The sequence below is a fragment of the Myzus persicae genome, unplaced genomic scaffold (assembly GCF_001856785.1).
Source record: "Myzus persicae strain clone G006 unplaced genomic scaffold, MPER_G0061.0, whole genome shotgun sequence".
NCBI lineage: Eukaryota > Metazoa > Arthropoda > Insecta > Hemiptera > Aphididae > Myzus > Myzus persicae.
This window is the reverse complement of record NW_019101938.1, coordinates 61,312-82,443: the sequence shown is the minus strand read 5'-3', so window position 1 is coordinate 82,443 and position 21,132 is coordinate 61,312. Positions and strand designations below refer to the sequence as shown.

General features: G+C 32.9%; 1 protein-coding gene across 1 annotated transcript in view; it reads right to left on the bottom strand.

Moving 5' to 3' along the window:
- Positions 1-4,988: 4,988 nt before the first annotated feature.
- Positions 4,989-21,132, bottom strand: part of LOC111030808 (ETS-like protein pointed) — a 57,289-nt gene continuing 41,145 nt past the window's right edge. Inside the window, exons 7-11 of the mRNA XM_022310493.1 lie at positions 14,526-14,822; positions 9,962-10,327; positions 9,650-9,895; positions 7,664-7,961; positions 4,989-5,596 (exon numbers count right to left, since the gene is read on the bottom strand). Coding sequence (XP_022166185.1) covers positions 5,521-5,596; positions 7,664-7,961; positions 9,650-9,895; positions 9,962-10,327; positions 14,526-14,822 — 1,283 coding nt within the window. The 3' untranslated portion in view covers positions 4,989-5,520. The remainder of the gene's footprint in view (positions 5,597-7,663; positions 7,962-9,649; positions 9,896-9,961; positions 10,328-14,525; positions 14,823-21,132) is intronic.

Sequence of the window (21,132 nt, the reverse complement as noted above, 5' to 3'; positions counted from 1 at the left end):
TAGTTTAATATTTCATTAAAATATAAATGTCGTTCATATTCATGTTCAATTAAAAAAAAAATAGTGACGTTTGCGTATCTTTTAATATTATAATTATATACTATAACATCATGGACGTGCGTTCGTACTTTCATGAATGACGTTCTCACTAAACACTGTATATATAATATATTATATACATATATAAAGGTACAAAATGAAAAATTGTGTAGTACGTCTGTGTTCATTTAGAATAATAATTCAATTTTACAAAAAATGTTCTAAAATAAGAAAATAAATAATAAAAAATATAATAAATGTAATATTAAATTGATTAGGTACCTATATCATGTTATTGTTATAGAATATAGATATTTATAGCGTTATGCGGTTATTTCATACTAGTATAGTACCTAGTATACTAATAACTAATAAGTAACACCCATCAATGGATCTATTAGTAGCATATAGCAAGTAGACACAACTTACATACTTGAGCTGAGGGACTAACATTTTTTTTAGAAGTAGTTATAATGATAATACGTATATACAAATATATTATGTTTTGATTTAGACAAAATAACTTGACAAGAATAAATAGGTTAGATATTTGATAGATCAAACGTGTAACTATAGATTTATTTTTCCCAAGATCCCTTGATTCCTTTGATCCATGTTATGTTCTATAAGCACTGTGTGTGAACAATCAATACACACCTACTACAAAAATAATAAACCATTGTGATTAAACATTCTAAAATATTATGTATAATTTGACACCGATCATTTTTAAGGAGTTGAGTATATAATATAGGCAATTGTAACCTATTTTTATTTTCCGATCATGCGCTGTGTGTAAATTCCCACCCGGAAGCCCGATAAAAATTACTTATAATCAATTATTATAATTATAGTATTGATATTAAGGTAAAAGTAGTTAGAATTCACCCTGTGAGCGCCTTTGTATGTTCTATACGTGTTACGTCCATAATACTATGACTATGCAGTGTTTTCACTGTGTAATAATTATAATTTGAACAAGTTAGTTTAGGCTAGAAACATTTCGCAGATCGTCAGAATATATGTTGAAGATGTTCCTTATAAAATCAGTTTCCATCCTCATCTGACCTATATAAAAAAAAAAAAAAGTTGTTTTTGAATTTATTTAAATTCGCAGGTCTAGCAATTCTTAGAGACGTCTGACTCTTAAACACACCGATCATCTTTAGTGTGAGCGATTAGTGGTATGATTAGAAGAAAGAGTATATACTTCCGTATAGCATATTATAATTTATAACTCAAGAGTTAAAAACGCATCATTGTGCTCTAATCAAAAATGATTTATTTTGTTTTTTTTTTACTTAATACTAAAAAGTATCAATATTTTTAATAAAGTTTAGTTAAAATTGGAGTAGGAACTTTCATTTTTAATTCAATTTTTGAGTTCAACATTATAAACATTTATAAACTACTCATTTAGAAGCAAAGCCATTTACAAGTTAACTTCATAAATAACATTTTTGAATCTAAAGTTTGAATTTAAAATTGTGTTTTAAGATTTGTACATGCTTTTATACGATTTTTGTATACATTTAACAAACCTATCTACACCTATGAAAAAAAACAATAATGTAAGGAAATAATTGTTTTTCTAGATTACAGAAGTTCAAAACGACCAATACTGTATGTAAAACTTTTTTACAATCCTTTAAAATGTTTATTATCCATCATTTATATCAAATTTATATTAGAATTTATATCAAAACTATTTTTTAAGCTTTTTTTTAGGAAATTAAAATCACAGGTATAATATTGAATTTAATAATTGACCCAGAAAAGTCAAGGAGAAGGGGGAAAACTGCGCTTACTTGCTCTCTTCCCCTGCGAACGCCCTTGAATTTCATTTGTTTAAAATCTAAATGTGAGATCATTAGAAGAAATAATACCTAAATCTTCAACTTTTTGTCTACATAATACCAAGTTTTATTTTATTGAACTAAACATTAATATATTATGGTATTGTGATTTAAAGTTTTGTTTATTTCTTGTAAATGTAACTTTAAATAATGAAATCACTTGACTGTCGGTATAGACATACCGTTAGCGTATTTAAGCCAACACCTGCTGTTCAGTACATATCACGAGTTGAATTTATTAAGATCGAATTATTATGTATTGCAATTTACTATTGATGAAATTGGCATAACATGTTTTATAACGTCCAAAAACAACACAGATTTACAATAGCTAAATTTATGTGATGTATATGGTATGTATCATAAGGTAACACATGTATTAATAATAATTATCGAAGTGCATATTATTAAAAAGATAACTACTTTTTTTCACATCGTTGACAAACTTAAAAAAATATTTTGGTTATTAACCAATAATGCCTAAATACGTTTTAAATAATTAGTGAATTAACATAACATGATTTGCAAAATAATTGAAATAACGTGACGTTTCTATAGCTTCTTATTAATAACTAAAATTCAAAGTACAACTTTTGATTTCATGTTACTTACATTAATGGCTAGGTATTTAATTTTTTTCTTCAATAAACGTGATTCATAAAACAAAATGTTGGAAACTTATATAAGTATGTGCATGTGTATACCATGCAAGTTCTTTTTTGAGATATCGGTAGATAAAAAAGTTCTAATTATTATAAGATAGGTAATCAACATTCAATTACTGAATATTATATCTTAAGTCTTAATACATCACAATGAACATCATTACATTTTTAGATCTTATTTTAAGTGAATTCATCATTTTTTAAATGTTTGAGTGCTATAAGTCCTCAGCTCTGCATAAAATGATCACAAAAAAATAATAATTTAGAGCTAAGATAGGATAATAAGCCGCGTCAGGCCCTTCCCTCCAAATTATGCCTACAGCGATAGGTTTGTGATTTTCTGTCTAATGTGTTATACTCATATATACTATACTTGCGTGATAGAATATAATAATGTACCTATTGTACTACATACTTCCGACAAACCGACGATGATTATAGCCAAATAAAATAAATATCTGAACATGAGTACATGATGCAGTACAGGAAATAAGATAATTTACCATATATATTTAAGGAAGTAATTTACATTTTTTCAATGATTGTCATAATAATATTTGGTTTTCGAAGAAATTGCGTTTAGAGCATATCACTTTTTCAAACATCTTCGGACGGCAACCGTATCAAATGGTTTATACAATTCTCCCGTATATATAATTTACAATTGACAATAATTATTATTATTGTGTGCTGCACCTATCCAATAAACCAGTATCCACTTAGACGTTTCATGACTGTAAGTTAACTTTTATAATTTGTTGTTGGAAATATTTGAAATGTAATAAATCGTATTCGTTTAATATAAAAAAAACGTGTGATAATAATAATAAAAAAAACATTTTAATTTAATTTACATCACTTTCAATTAAAAGTGTCTCGATTTACATTATCATTTATCATTTATGAAACTTTATAATAGGGGTGTGACTAGGATTGGAACTGGGATCTACCCTCTGCGTGCGGGAATACAATTTATATACTTGTACCTATATAGTGGCGTATGCAAGATTTATCAATAAGAGGGAGGAGGGATTGAAAATGAATTACAATTTTATTTTTATTTCGTCCAGTCTAATAATTTCAGAAGTTTAGGAGAGGTATTTGAAAATGTTTGTACAACTACAAATTTGTGTTGTTTTTCTAAAAATGCTGATATCATGTTTTTCTTTCGGTCAAAAAGCTTAAGAATGCAAAACAATGTTCCCCGTATGAGTTGTTATTATAGCTATTTAAAAATATTAACGATATGAAGTCACGATTATTTTTTATAAGCATTTAAAGTTCAAATTTTGACGAAGTCACAGTTAATTTGTTTTTAAAAATCTATAAAATAATACAAGAACTTTCATATAAGTAGTTGAAAAAATGAATTCAACCTTCCTTGGCATATAACATTAGATATTGGCTATACACCTAATAAGTGAAAAAATTTGCAAATTTTTTCAACAACGTTATTACTTTTTGAGATACTGCAGCTGAGTGTTTATTGTCATAACACACATCACACTCAGTGTATTCTATTCAACTATTCAAGTTCAACTATCGAGTATTTTCGTTTTATATCGTATCATACGATTATGAATTATGATGAATGCTTAAAATTCATCTTTAAAATTTAATTTAGTACTCACACCTCACCAATAATGCGACTATCCTTAGGCATCAACTATGTTGATTCAGCATTCTACTTTTGGTTGGAAATAATAACTTGTCCGTGGTGTTCCTCATGAGGCCAACTTTCATCTGAAATAAATTATCATTAATAGGAGGAGCAGGTGTTCTGATGAACGTTGGAGTAACCTGTGTAGTAAGAAAGGATATTTTTTTATGGTAACACTAAAAAAAGTTTAATAAAAACCAGAAAATCGTTTTAGGTAAATTTTGTATAATATTTATATATATATTACGACTGAAAATATACACACATAGCTATTATCTCAAATATATATTATATAAAGATGTATATAGTATACACATAAATTATAATAGTATAGAAAAATAACAATAACTCGATAATTGAAAAACATACAATGTATTGTTTTGTGCGATTTTTTGACATCGCAACTTGGCATTATACGTGTTCAAATATATATTTATATAGAGTTAAAAAAAATAATGTTATATTGTTCCTTGGCGGTGACGATAATAAAATAATAATTTACGTAAAAAATAATGATTTTCCTTAAAATGTATTAACTTATTTCGTAAACATAATAATATACTACATAACTTATGAAACCTATTCCTATCATATACTTATTCTGTTATTTAATAAAGATGTTATTATTAGTAAAAAAAAAAATAAAATAAAATAATGTACACAACAACCTTACAGGAATAGTTTATAATAATATATTTAAACATACGCGTACGAAAATTTAATAAATAATAATAAAATTCTTTATAATAATAATAAGTTTAACAATACGGTGTTGGTTTTTGTTTATCATAACATGCAAATTATATCACCGTATCAATAAAAGTAATTGACATAGTTTTCTTTTAAGCTCGTTACAACTTCATAATACATACGTTATAATAATATATTATATGGTAAGAAAAGCTCGTTTATTAATTCGGCTAGAACACGTTTAAAATCGGTGAAAAATTAAAATAGAAATAATGATAAAACTAGGTAAATAATATAATATTTAGAAATAATATATAAAACAACGTGTGTTGACTACACACAAAAAAAAGAAAGGAAATGATAAAAAATCGTATACGTAACAATAATGAAGTTCATATTTTTTATCAGGTGGCTCGCAATCCCGGCGATTATTTCGATTATTCCTATAATATTATATACAATTCATATTCAAGTGTGTATAAATTTATTATTTAATTTAGTAATTATCGTTAATTTGTTTTGGTTAAAAAAAAATGTATTGTCGTTCGGCAGCTCAGTCTTTGCGATCGTACACAGTAGTAAAAACGACGACGGCTGTGAAGACCGTCATCTACTCATCGTCTTTGTTGTTGTTTCCGCACTCGGGCTTGAAGTCAACCAAGGCGTGCAATTGTTGGGCACTATAGCTGAAAACAAATGAAAACACCACGTATAAATACTTTTTATTTTCAATCGAAATCGTTTAATATTGTTGCGACGGTTTCTTGTCCACACACGCGTTCATTGTATATATTATATATCATGTAATCTATTCGGCGAAATTGCATTAAAGATACGAAAAGGAGTTGAGTAACTTTTGTGTCAACTCGTTGACTGATATCAAGGGGCGGTTGGCACAAGGGGCTTTATAGACTTCTGCCTGTCTACCACTGCAGTGTGCGAATTTACCCTCCCAATGTTTTTTCACCTGAATGATTATTGTTTTTTAAGTGTAAGTATAAACATATTTAACATAACACTGTTCGTAGATTTACGTTGCGAGAGACTATCATACGAACAAGCTAATTCAAAAATTCAGCAACCAAGTTCTAAACAATCCATTTAACCTATTACTGGGACTGCAGTTCTACACAAATGCAGAATTATTAAAGAAAATTTATGACATGTGCAGCCTTAACCTGCAGTTATCTAATATATGTAATATATATAACCTAAAGACGAAGTCTTAATTGGGGCTAGGGTCTTATCAATTTTAATTTAGTAAATTGGGATAAAGAAATAAAAAATAATGATCTCGGAAGGGTGGCAGATGTCTTCCCCGCACACGCGCTTGCGCTCAGAATAGTGTTCGTGTATAGAATAATCAATTTAACGATTACCTTTAAGAAGATCAGTATCGATATAATAATAGTTTACGTTTCTATTCTTTGGATACCTATACTCATTTTCATTATTTTCGTCAATGTGGAAATTATAATACTCTCACCAAACATCTATTTTGGCCACCAAACCCTCCGTATAAAATCGTAGATTATACAATTTCATATTATACAACATTTAACAAAATTATGTTTTTTAAAAATTGTATCGACGCAAAGTAATTCGGTTAGGGTTATCAATTAATTTACCATACGTAGGTAATGAATTATAGAGAACCAGGTAATTAATAAATATCATAAATACAAACAATTTTATTACATCATCTACTTTAATCATAAAGCCACGGGTCGGAAATTATTGGTGAATTGATAAAACCCAAATTTATGCCATTATAGGTAGGCAATGAAAATGTCGAAAATCGAAAAGCTCAAATGTTTAAAAAGATGCATTTTAAGTATATTTATTGACCATAGAATATCGGTAGTAGTAAGTACAAAGTACATGCATAAAATAGTGAAATACGCATTGGCAGATATATGAGGTCGGTCGAAATTATAAAAAACGAGAAATATACTATATTATGTTTGATATTTTTTGTTTCAGTAGAAGATAATATTATGTTTTTAATGGTATTATATAGAATTAATGATTAAAGTTATATCCATAAGTGCTATAGTTTCGAAAATGTTAGCCTGAAAAATATAACTACGATAGATCAGTATAGTAATAATATATTGTCTCTACTCGTCGTCTTGGGCTGGATCTGCCTCTGTGTATATATAAATAGAATACTATAATGTAAGACATTAATGGTTCTTTTCTAACAAAAAAATAACTTAAATACAGTAACGTAAAAAACAGTTGATCACAAATATTGCATGACTTATAAATTAGGAATAGGCGATCGTTTAGGTATATTTGTAAAGAATATAAAAATCATAAAATTATTTCACAAACAAGCTATTTTTACTTTAAGTTATTAGGAGTATTTTTTTCACGAGCAAATAATATGACTGCCAGTTGGACTGTATACTTAATACATTCACTTAATTAAAATAGCCACCTGCCAAGGTCGAACAAGTAATAAAAATGATGGTTTAGTCTACACTTAAAATTTATTTTTATTTAACAGCGAACGCCAACCCCTTAAAAAATAATTCTCGCATATTCCTATTAAAAACTATATGCTCAATTCCTAAGTTACGAAATAAGTATTGTAAAAATCCACTAGGCTAATGCAGTAGGGTTGCCGATCTATTCACCATCAAGATTTCGGTTCTTCAGAGTTTGGACTGTGACTTATTCAATCTATATAATATATACAATCTGCGCGCCTCACATACTACTCGTCTCTTAACATATTATTTACTTACCCAAGAAGGCTTTCGAGATCGCAAACAAATTTGTACACATATCGTTTGCCGGCCGTCTTATGTATGATGTTCTTGTCGTAATAATACCTAAGACCACGGCTCAGCTTTTCGTAGTTCATTTTTGGTTTGTTCTTGCGCACGCCCCACCTGCGGGCCACCTCGTCCGGGTCCGTAAGTTTGAATTCCCAGTCATCGCCAGTCCAGGAAATGAACGCCTTACATGCACGATCGGTCAATAGCTCCAACAAGAACTGCCACAACTGTATGGGGCCGCTGCCGGTGAAACAAGGACCGCCGTCTGCAACGAAAACAGTTCACATTATATTATATGTATACTGCAGTACATGGCAAGTGAAGTTTTGTAGGTATATTCGAGATGGATTTCAGGGACTTGAACGAGTTTTTTTGTACACGTGAGAAAGAATAATAAATAGCACCAGAACAGCTTCAAATTGGCCCAACCTTTTAAAAACTGTTTGCCTTCAATAATACGGTACAGCAAATAATAATTTGTCTTAGCATCTGAGTAGGTAAGTAGTTAATTTTAATACTAGAATAGCCTGGAAAAATGTATCTAAAATGATAATTTTGTTTATATAAATATGCTATGCGTTTCGTTTAAAATATAATATACTCTTGGACTCAAAGGGCCCGCGCAGTCCTGTATTACTCGAAAATAACGACTACGCCTCTCTGCACCCTTGCAGATTTTTGTGTTTACATACACTGACTGAATTTATAGACGAGCACCGCGTTTTATATACGACAAACAAGTAACAAATTATATGTCTACTACACAATCACGCTTATTTTTGCATGTATATGTTTGTCTAAGAAGAACAAACGTCGAAGATATGTCTTGGAACTATGAGCATGAACATAAATTATAGTTTATTATTATACTGTATAATATTATTACGTAGGAACAGCCGTCGTTATATAACACGATGTTATAATAGAAGCACGCGAAAAGGACGGGGCACTGGACCGCGGAAAACTGTAGTCGCAATGTCGGTGAGCCATAATCATAATGTGTTAAACCCTTCAAAAAAACTAGTCCGTTTTTGAAAAATATATAAATATGGACACATATAAAAAATTTGATCGAACACCAGGGACCCACAACGTTAAGTTTATGGGGGTGGGATATACTATAGTAGTTCGGGTAAGTGAGCAATTGTACTTAATTCAAGATGGGCAGAGCAATCTTTTGCCACGTCGAGGAGCTTTGAAAACTTCTCCCGCTTATTCACTAAGCTACTTAAGTTGTACAAATAGTGAACACATTATACTTATGATATTTTAACACTATTATAGTACATCGATTTAGAGTTTGTTAAAAACAGTATAAATAACGTCTCGGGAACAGTCCTAGTCAAAAAACCACGTTTTCACCATTAAGACAGAAGAACATTTTATTAAATTGTGTAATATCATTTTTATATTTTCGAAATGTCCAATCCAAAAATGCTATATTTATTTTAAAATTTGCTATTTTTATGTATTCCAAGCTTGAATAACTTTTGCGCAAACATCGTATCAAAAAATAAATAAAAACAATATTGAAAATCAGTAAAAGTTTTTGATGGTGTAAATTTAGTTTTTTATTTATAATAGTATAACTGTTGTCTTTTTTTGGTTCTGTTATATGTTATACACTGATACGCCTACATAAATAGGTAGTAATTAGTATATTGCCTATTTGAAACCCCTCAAAAAAACATCGTCCCTTAGTAAATAAATGCAGTATCAAAACCTAATTATTTAGCAGGAGATATTATAATCAGTGCATGAACTTGAAAAAAAAAACAGAGATGCAACAATATAAAAAAATTGAGTATACCCAAATACTTTTTTCATATTTTATAATATTTCTTGTATTTTATTGACTAGAATATACTTAAAAGGGGATTGCTAAAATATTTTTAGTAAAAAGTAAGGGTAATCCATCCTCCTCAATTGAATTATGTACAAACAATGGCTTACTTGGCGTATAACCGGTGATGAGCGGGGGAGCTTGTAGCTGCAAACACGGTTTTATGTCAACTGACATATTGTTGTTCCCACCACCGGGCACCATCAAATGGTGCTGCTGCTGGTGTTGCTGTTGAACGTGTGGATTGTTATTGTTGTAATGGTGATGATGGAGTTGTTGCTGTTGCTGCTGCTGCTGCTGTTGTTGGTGATGGTGTTGTTGTTGCTGCTGTTGATGGCCATGATGATGTTGTTGCTGTTGCTGCTGCTGCTGCTGTTGTTGGTGATGGTGTTGTTGTTGCTGCTGTTGATGGCCATGATGATGTTGTTGCTGTTGCTGCTGCTGTTGCTGTTGATATTGCTGTTGTTGCTGGTGCATGAACTGCAATTGCAGAGCCGAATCGGCACCGGCTGCAGCTGCAGCGGCTGCCCAGTGATCGACCGCGGCCAGCGCGGCGGCCGCTGTGGCCGCTGAGGTCTGATGAGTCGGTCCGGTTGTGGTAGAGGCGCCGTTAGGGACGGTTTGCGCGGCCGACTGGGACGGCGGCACCGAGTTACCGGCTGTCAGATAAGGCGACGTAGTACCACCGCCGGCATCCAAGTACGGACTGCCGCTGGTCGTCGGGTACGGTTGCTGTTCGCCGTTGTAGTTGTCCTGTTGCTGTTGCTGCTGCTGTATGTACCGGTGATCTGTAACGTCATTAAGTTTTTAATTAGACATCGCGTATTTTTCAGCAAGATGATCTTATTGTGTAGGTAGTAGCAGGGTATACTATATGTAGTGCACTGCCTCTGCACCGGGGCAGGGGGTTGGTAACAACACGAGTCGTGGGCAGTGATGGAAAAAAATTGTATACATTACAGTTACAGTATATTATAATATGTGAAAAATAGTTTTAAGGCGATTTCTCGAAGGCAAATCGATTTAGGTATAGCAGTATAGTTGTTTTAAGAGACGGCAGGTAGGTATATCGTGTAAGGCCGGGGGTTCACAGCTACGTCATATATCGTGTGGTGTCCAAAAGTTTAGTCCAACTCTGAAAATTTAAGGGTAAATGGACAAGACAGTATTTGAGACCACGATGAAAACCACCAATCATCAGAGCCAGTCACACGAGTACATGACACGACAGATGACGTCGTAGCCATGAAGCCGGATTATAAACATATAATAAATGGTGTATAATCGATCTGTATACCAAATACCTGGTATTCGACATATATATATACCTTTATGGGGCAAGTTAATTTATAAACGATTAGACATAACCTCAGTCGTGCGTATGTAATTTTTCAAGCTGTTCGATAATATTAGTATTCAGGTAATTTATTAATAGTTTTGGTTTAATATTTTGGTATCACACCGAAATGTATATGGGTGGATTAGTATTTGTGAAACGTTTCCTGCAGAATCCATTAACAGCCAAATCTTTGCAAATAATTCAGAATTATCAAAACCGGAATGCTATCCAAACAAAGTTAGTAAATTTTTAAATTTTTATTGGGGCAAGACGTTTGAAAAATGTATGGAACTCTACTGCAGTTCAGTATTCATATTTCACACAAATTCACTTTTTTTTTCACAATAACGCATATAATATAATACCCATCGCGTAGCTATAACTTTACGATTTGATCACTCTGTTGCATAATATATCATAATAATAGGTACACGCTAATTCTATCAAATATAGGTACATCATACAAAATGGACGAGGATTTCAAGTTTTTTATAGAGCTGGTACTCCATCGAATTGTGATATTATACGAGCGCGTGGTGCTGCAGCACTGCAACAGGTACATTATAAGAGGTTGTAACCACGAACACGGTCGGACACGAAAGAGCGTTTATATTCTGGACACAGGACGAGGGCGTGGTTTAATATGACTGCTGCTGCTGAAGAAGCGAATTATATATGTATACATAAACGTATTTTATGATGATTTTTGGGCAGGGCAGTGTATAAATAATAAGTTTACGCTCACACACACACACACACACACACACACACAAGTCGTGTATAATGTATATACATCATATAGGTAGATGCGTCGGAGGGGGAGGGAAGAAAGAACGCTTAAGCAAACCGTGACGCGCGCGACTAGACAATAGACCGCGGTGTATAAATATATATGTACAGTATAATTTATTGCCATATATATATATATGTGTAGCCGTGTAGGTACTCTCCTGCTTTTTTAGCGATGACGATTAAAAAACTTTATTCACGTTGTATTACGCGCACTAGCTCGTTATTGTATTGTTCTACGATACAATACAATATATATATATATGGTTGGCCGTGTTCGGCTACGTCCAATTATGAGTAGTTCGCGTGACCCCTCGCATACAACGCACACAATATTGTGTATACAGGCGTATATACTGATTCAAATTATATTATAGGAACGTCAATCGTATAGTATAACAATCGTGAAAAAATCTAGTCAAATGCGTTTTCCACGCAGTGATCTTTATAGTATGAAATCTGACGAGGTCGATCAAAAAAAAAAAAAAAATGCCAGCACGTTTGAACTTAATTTATTTTATGTAATGTAGGTGCATTACTACGAAGTTATCGGAGGTTATACTTTTAGGCCTTATAAGTAAACAGGTTTGAGCGCGGTTCTTGTGTCGCAAGGGCGTTACTGGTGGCAGGGGCCCGAGCCCTTCTCCATTCGTCGTGTGGATACATATTTCGCATGTTAATATGATGTTATTATAATAATAGTTCATTAATTATTCGTATGTGCCTTCACGTTTATGTACGGTCAAGTCTCGATAACTCAAATATTTTTCTTGTCCCTTGAAGTTTTTTAAAATTGCGTTTGATGTATACAACTCGAAAAATACATAATTCAAGTTTATTTTTATTCCTCTCGGGACTCGACTGTGTATATTATTATGTAATCGTTAAAGCGCACAATGGAATTATTTCAATCTCATCAATCGTGTTCAATTGATTACTGCGCATTAGTTTAATGCAAATAAAAAAACATATTAACAATTACATGATAATATAAACGTGGCAACTCTTGGTATACTACTTTAATATTAGGAATACTTGTGGAATGTGGATATTGGTAAAAATATTAAATAGTATACATTATTTTTTCTGAATATAATTTATTTTAACTCCATAATATTATGTTTTGTTTAATAAACTACGGTGATCATGGGATGACTCTTATTTTCACGTACCTTACCGCTATTGACTGTTGGTATATCTTATCGGTATCGAAAACCTTCGTACGTGTAAATCATGATAAAACACACACATATTATAAAAAGGTGATTCACCCAGCTGGCCACCTCTATTTTTATCTTTAATTATGAATTTAATCAAATTGGAATTTTTAAGTATATACTTTTAGTCATTACTGATAGTTATAACTCATAACAAATGCAACCATCACCCGCACTGAATATTCTGGGGAAAGATATTTTTATCGCTTAAAAGAATCAATCCTTATCTGAGATCTGTTATTGTGGGGGAGATAGAGACTAAATCGTTAGTCATCGATACCTATATGTATCTTGAGTAAAGGTTATCAACGGGAAAAGTAGTACGGGTGATAGTATGCCACAAAACATTCAATAGGCGTTATAAATGTATCTTATTCATTTCATTAAATAAACAAATTATATAATTTTACACGAAACCTACTTATGTTGGAATAATTGTAATAAAGTGTATAGTTTCGGCCTCCACCCTCACACACCATTTGAATTGTCTAAAACTCATATGTGCTTTCGACGGGAATATGATGTATCCTAATCTCGTAGTGTATTATCTGCAATATGCTCTTTATATTTTTCGATGTAATATAAGAAATTATTTAAGTCTAATACTTCACTGGTGGTCACTATAAGTGGTATATACCTAACATTCTACTTTTCCACAACAGATCTAAATAGCATGTGTTAGTAAGTATTATAAAGTCTATAAATATGAACACAACTATAATCATATTATCGTATCAGTAAGACGAATCTAGGTATTTTTATAATAATGTCTACGTCAAAAAAGTTTAGGATTAAAATTATCCCTGTATTAAAATGGACAGAAGAAAGTATTAGCAAATAAAAGAATGGCTAAGCCAAAAAAATTAGTGAGCAGTAATTTAGAATAATGTACTTATGAGTCTTTCAGTATACCTATCATATATAATATTCCATATTAGCTTTTAAAACAGCTACACTATAAAATGAAATACGAAGTTTTGTACTACAACAACGAAATTAAAATCATGTTGAATTTTGCGGGTGACTGATCAAGACACAATTTATTTTAATTCAACAATGCCACTTTAGCCATAGTTAATATAAACATTTTAGAACTTGAGAATAATACGACTGTGTGTGTAATCTGAGTTGACGGACTAATAATAAGGCACGACGTTTTCTATCGCGTTCCCTAATGTGCACATTTTTCAGATCATACTACGTTTTATGTAAACCGTTATCGAAGATATTGCATCTATTATAATCAATATGCGATAAAATAATTAAGTTTATATAATAACAAAAATATTGCAGCACCTACTATATAATAATATATAGATTATGGTACAAAATTCTGAAATCGTGTGCATGATACTATACTACTGCCTATATCTTTACGACATACGTAGGAACAAATTTTCATAAAACGTAAAATAACAGAGAAGTAGGTATAATTAAATAGTAAATTTCTTTATTTTAAAAACACATACGGTCGTGACTTTGGATTATTAGTCTTAATGATGCGGCTAGTATTCGAAAAAAGGAAACACCGAGTATTGATTTATTAATTTTTTTCTTTAAGGCATTTTTACCCACTGCCTGGTCTTAAAATGTATTACGATTTATGATGGTATACAATATTACTGTAAGTACTACACTCACTGGCTCGGTGCTGTTGCTGGTGGTGATAGTCCCTCTGCTGCTGGTATCTGTTTTGCTGTTGTTGCTGCATCAGCTGTTGCTGTTGCTGGATCAGAGGTATGGCTGTCGGCTGTGGAGCTGGTGGTTGCTGCGGATACAGGTCTGGGGGCGACGATACCGTCGACTCCATGCCGTTGTCGCCGCCGCCTGTCACCATCAAACCAGCACCCGCGATGTTGTTGTCGGGCGTAGTGGAACCGCTGCCGCCGGTCTGGCTGGGCGGCGTGGTGGTGCCTATGCTCGTCGTGTAGGTGATCCCTGCAGCGAAAATCAAACGATCCACGTTATAATATTAATAATATTTTTTAGGTGTAACGACAAAACACGTTTCCGACGACCGCGACGAGTCCGATACGATAGATTTACAAACGTTGTTCGTCCTCTTCGGTTCGTCGGCGCGCGCACACGAAGCGCACGTATCACGTATGTGTGCGTCAAATTACTCGAAAATATGTAAAATAATGATTCTACGATATTCTATTATTATTATTATTATTATTATTATTATTATTACTATTATCATTATTATTGTATTGACCATTGAGTAGTTTTTCATTGTGCGATTGTGCCGCGTAGAAAAATCACAAACTGAGGTGTATGATGTGTATTATATAGGACTATAATAGGAGTGTATATATATATATATATAATATATATTCAAATGTACTGGGGCATGTAGAAATATATAATAATAATAATAACGACAGTATGAAACAATGCCCGCGTGTATAGTCGTCGCAGTACACACATACACATATTACACACATAGACACTTTTCGCATGGAGGGGAGGATAATTATGACCACTATAAACATAATATTATTATTATTATTATTATTATTATTATTATTATATTATGTGTACAACATAATAATAATCTAATGTACCCGATGTTAATGGTTGATAGGCTACATTATGTATAGGGACGCGGTATAATGTGTATATGTATAATATTATGATATATACCTAAATATATATTATACAATAATGAAGGGGGAGCTGCGGAAAGTCACGGTCATCGCCGCCGCCGAGCCATTATAATATTATTATTTTAAAATCGTTGCCACTGCAGCGGGCACAAGTACCCACCACGGTATTATAATATAGGCATACACACCGCGCGATATCCTGCAAGCCCATGCCCCGTCCTCGGATATATTATATAACATATAGTGATCGCGACGAGGAAACAAAAAATTAATGAAAATATAATATATATATATACATCGTTATTACTACTATATATTATAATGTGATCCGAATGCATGTGTGCAGCGATGTATAATATATGTACGCGTAAACAACGTATATACATACTCATATATACTATAAAATACGTATAATATGGTCGACGACACGTATACTTAATAATTAATGTATATATATATACCTATAGTTGACTGCATACAGAATACCAATAAGTTTTTACCTACACACACAAGTAAAGCGCAGTAGGTATATATCTACCGTTTACTTATATAGGCACGTTCACTGTTTATATATATATATATATATATTTAAGTATATACTATACATATAGTGTGTGAGCGATAACAAGACTATACAATGACAATGGCACCTATAATATACTAAATATATAGGTATGTCATAATATATAATATTATTAAACTGTATACAAACGCGAGGCTCTATATACCTATATATTATATGTATAGGTTTATGTATTAAATATGCCTCACGTAATGTAATGACGACGTATACATACGGTCCATTTTTTCTGTTATGATAAATCAAAACCATACATAATAATATAAGTAGTTACCTACTGATGATGTTTCGACATCAATATGTTATTGTTGATTACCTTCAGGCAATTGGGTGTGTTTAAAATATACTTTATACATGATGGTGACAATAAATAGGAGTGCAGGCACGGTGGTCGCGGCGTTATCCGAATTTTAAATTAACACAAGCAAACGTACCTATTTACACCTATAATCACAAAGAAACTTGATACAATTATATACATAAATAATTTTCCGATATTCATAACGTCAAATACAACTCTCATAAAACATACATATATGTATAGCCATATAGCTATATATTTATATACACGAGGGGCATACTATTCCTTAAGAAATGTATTAATTGTCATTTTAAAATTATTAGAGTCACGAACACGTATATATAAAGATGTCAATAAGCTTAGGAATGTCAGTATCTTATATCCATACTATATCTTTAAAATTTGAAAAAAAAAATATTAAAATATAATAATATAATAAAATATTGGAAGGTATAAAAAAAGCCGAAGTTGTTATAAAATAAAGTATTTATAATAATACCTATGCGGTATACATATTGAATTATATAGGTATAGGTATTAGGTACACAAAACAAAATTATTATTCTATCATATGAGTACAATACACGATGCGTATCGTCGTATTGATAAATCACAAAACTAGGGAAACGATATATAGGTAGCTAATATTTTGTGGTAACAATATATAATATTATACTATGTATTATCCGAGTATGTATGTTTTCGGTTATATTTTATAACAAATACCGAACTGTGAAAAACTATTATGAATTTCTGATTGGGTATAAGGATTAGATGTGAATAAATGATGGCGAACCTTCAGTTTGAATTTTAATCCGTAACTCAAAATTAAACGGGCACCTTGAACAAAAGCAAAATACCGTAAAATCAATTTCTGCAGAATACGCAAGGTTAAACAACCAAGTACTGGTACCTACAATAATAATGATTCCGATGATCATAAGTTTTTTCGTGGAATTCGAAAACATCGAGGGAAAACGGATTTGCGAAAAAAAAAATGTGATAAAACGAATGATGAACGCATCGAGAGACATTTATATTATTATTTTAATCATTTCGCTCTGATTAGAATATAAAAACGATTTTAATTATCTGTCGGTCTATGATATATAATGTATAATACAGTCATACCCACCTATACCGAGCAGGGTAAAACGGTAACAGTTGATTAGAAAACCATTTACTTTGGTAATTGTTCATGCGCGCAAAATATATGCATCATCGTCCTGCAGCATGTACCCTACCTATATCGTGTAATATACGCATCACTCGAGCGTCGTTTTGCACAGGTCGAAATCGATTCCAAAATGGCTACGTAAAAAATATATAATGTCGTCTCGATTCTTTTTTTCATAGGTACCTATATTATACTTTATTTTAATTCACGGTTATTGTTGTTTTCTATGGCGTAGTAGCAGCAGTATACGCGATTCGTTGGACCGAATCGTTGATTTTTTTTCTCCACCGTGTCGAAATTTATCATTTAGTCATTGTGTATGTGATGGGTTGGGTGCGGCGGTGAAAAATCGGTGTAAAAAAATCATCGGTGTGTAAAGTTAAAGCAGATAGGCCCGGAAGTGAGTTGTTCGACGACGATGACGACGACGACGACTACACTACAATAAATACTTCTGCCGAGTGGGGTGGGCGCTGTGCAGTGATTGGTTGGTCGTTGTGCGACGCCTACTCGCCGCCCGACTAAACACGCGCGCTGATGTACCTATACAAAATATTATATACGCAGCGCTGCAATGATACATTAACTACCTATATTATACTAACGCACACACATAATATATCATTGTTATTATATTATATTGGAAAATCTGCAAGTATTGTGTTGTTACGATATGTATATTGCTGCACTCAGCTGTATATGTGCTGCAGGACGGCGACACGAAAGCCTGATATATGTATAGGTACCGGCTATAGAGCAACCGATTATTATTATTATACAACGAATTTCCGAAACATAATTTATCACATCATCTAAAATTTAATAGACGAAAAGAGAGGAATCTATTACAATATATCATATGTGAGTATGTGATACAATATAATAATATAATAGGTACGAGTACTGCAGACGGCAAATACATATATTTTTATATACAAATCTATAAATCTCTGCAGCCAGGGCCGGGCTTAGGGGTGGGTGACCGGCGCCTCGCGCCTGCTATAAGGTTGGTCGCCTCAAGGAAATTGTAATTATTGGGGGAACGATGTGCAAAGATATTGTTTCGCTCAGGGCACCAATATTTGTAGCGCCGGCACTGTTAGCAGGGTTGCGCTATATGATAAGTCAGACTCAGCTCGAGTAGCTCAATGTGAAAATTCGTTTGCTGAAAGATTATGGCGATTTTGGGAGGGTAAGTTCTTTTCACCGCTACAAGACAATAATGACCATGATGGTTTAATAATAATGCAGAAACATATATAATACATTATATCACATCAAATTTTCACGGGCCCTGGAATTATTTTACACCCCGGAACTAATATAACCACCCGTCGTTTCAGAGGTAAGAATTGTATAATTATTATTGGCAAACGTCGAGGCGGGCGTCCGCCCTTTGAAATAAAATCTGAGCACGTACGTACCACGCGTCACACTGTCGGGGGGCATCGTCGCTGTAGTATAATATTCTAGGCGCTCTGCGGGCGCACACGTGTCTCACACGGCATGGCGTTTATTGAATATCAATATCGGTCGAGCAGTTTTTAAAGCATTCATCGAGAAAAAAACGACAGTGACGCGTGTGCAATGTGCACAGTAATACAATTTATTAAATACGCGATCGTACGGATTAGTTTTTTTTTTAATTTCAAACTAACCGTTACAATATAATAGATAGTAGGTATATAGGTATATTATTATTAACACCTAAGACAAAATAAAAACGGAAAGAAAGAAAAAAGACGTTACGAATATTAGCCGTTTATTAATCATATACACGTGCAGGGGAAACCGACGACCAGCCGTCGACGTCGTCGTTATCCAAAAGCAACGACAGAAGCCTGCAGGAGCAGCAGGTGTTTATATATAATGTACTATATACATAACAGTAGACATACGTTTAGTTTAGGTACCTACAAGTCTCCGGCGATTAAGCACGTGTATAATGTGTTGTATCTATATAGACAATATCATATGTATAGGTATATATAAACGATGACGCGCTTATAACAATATTAGGGTAAGTATATACACATTATTATACCACACACTATTAAAATATTTAAGTATACAATGTAGTGTTAAACAATAATACATATAATATAATAAGACCCATTTTAAAATACCGTTTCCGGCCAAAATTTATTTAAGCAACGCATTGTGAATTGTGATGCGTGTAAGTCAGCAATATATAGACTGGTAATATATTATATTCATCTTAGTCAATCGGCGGACCATATAATGTGCGAAATATTCCGCCGACAATAATGATGAAAACTAGATAATAATAAACACTGTATAAAAGGTCAGTAGGTATATCGGTTAGAAGGTATACTAAATGGGGTGGAACCGTATAGGTGTCGTCCGGTGAGGAAGTCGCTAAAGTTATTTAAATAGCTTGTATTATTGTTCTTTTAACGACCCATCAACAATTGACACAATAACAAGAAACGCTACACGAACATTATATTTTAAATACAGGTACCGATACAATTGATACATTATATACAATATACTAATATAGGCATGCATTTTAAAATGGTCGTGTTGTGTGTGTATAGGAAAAACTGTATTATACCGCACATTATATTGATTATAAAGTGTGAATTAAATATAATGGTGGTTTCGAGACACAAAGATGTAGACATAGCGTATTATTTGGTAGCTATATAACTATATACCTACACATAAAATGCACATGAAAAATGTTCGTGCGTTATAGTATATATTTCAACATAGACCGTCTTTCACCCCATGTTATATACTATATATTATTGCGACGCACCTGTGACTGCTTGTTGCTCCCGTTTCCGTTGCGGAAACCCTCCTCTGCCTGCTGCACCCATCGGAGCAGTATATACTACATTTTACCCTTGTCTATATAATACCATCGTCGCCCTCCTCGAGACGCGACGATTCCCTTCCAAGAAAACTTTTATGAATACGTTATACGTAATATAATACATAATATAAAAGCGTTAATCAAAGCTCACCACGCGCTTACACATTTTCAAATCGCCCACGATCCAATTGTATATACTTATACATGCATAAAATGATATACTAAATTTGGCCTAACAAATTGTTTCCAATATTATACAGATAATTCCGAGTTCACCAAGAAAACGTTAATAAACTGACTAGCTGGCTTGCTGGCTATAGCCGAAAACAGCAGGTGGCTATTATGTACGAGCTGCTATCATCGTCCTCCAGCAGCAGCCAGACTACGACGACGCTGCCACACGTATATCTAACAGGTGGCCAACACCAGTCGTCTCAGTGGCACGAGCCACAGCCGTCGAGTATAAAAAACAACCTATGTCTTTAATGTGTGTGCGCACGTATAGGTACATGTATATATTACACAGACTATCTATCAATTAATTTCACGCATGTTCTTTAACAACGAAAGGAGAAGAAGAGAAAAAAGGCGGCTGTTTTTGGTCGTATAAACACACGACAGCACAAATAATAAAAAAATAATAGCACGACAGACGAACGAGCGGCAAAAAATGCATTTATATACATCACAGTACCTATCACATAATGAAGTATCGTTATGACTCCCCCCCCCCCCCCCC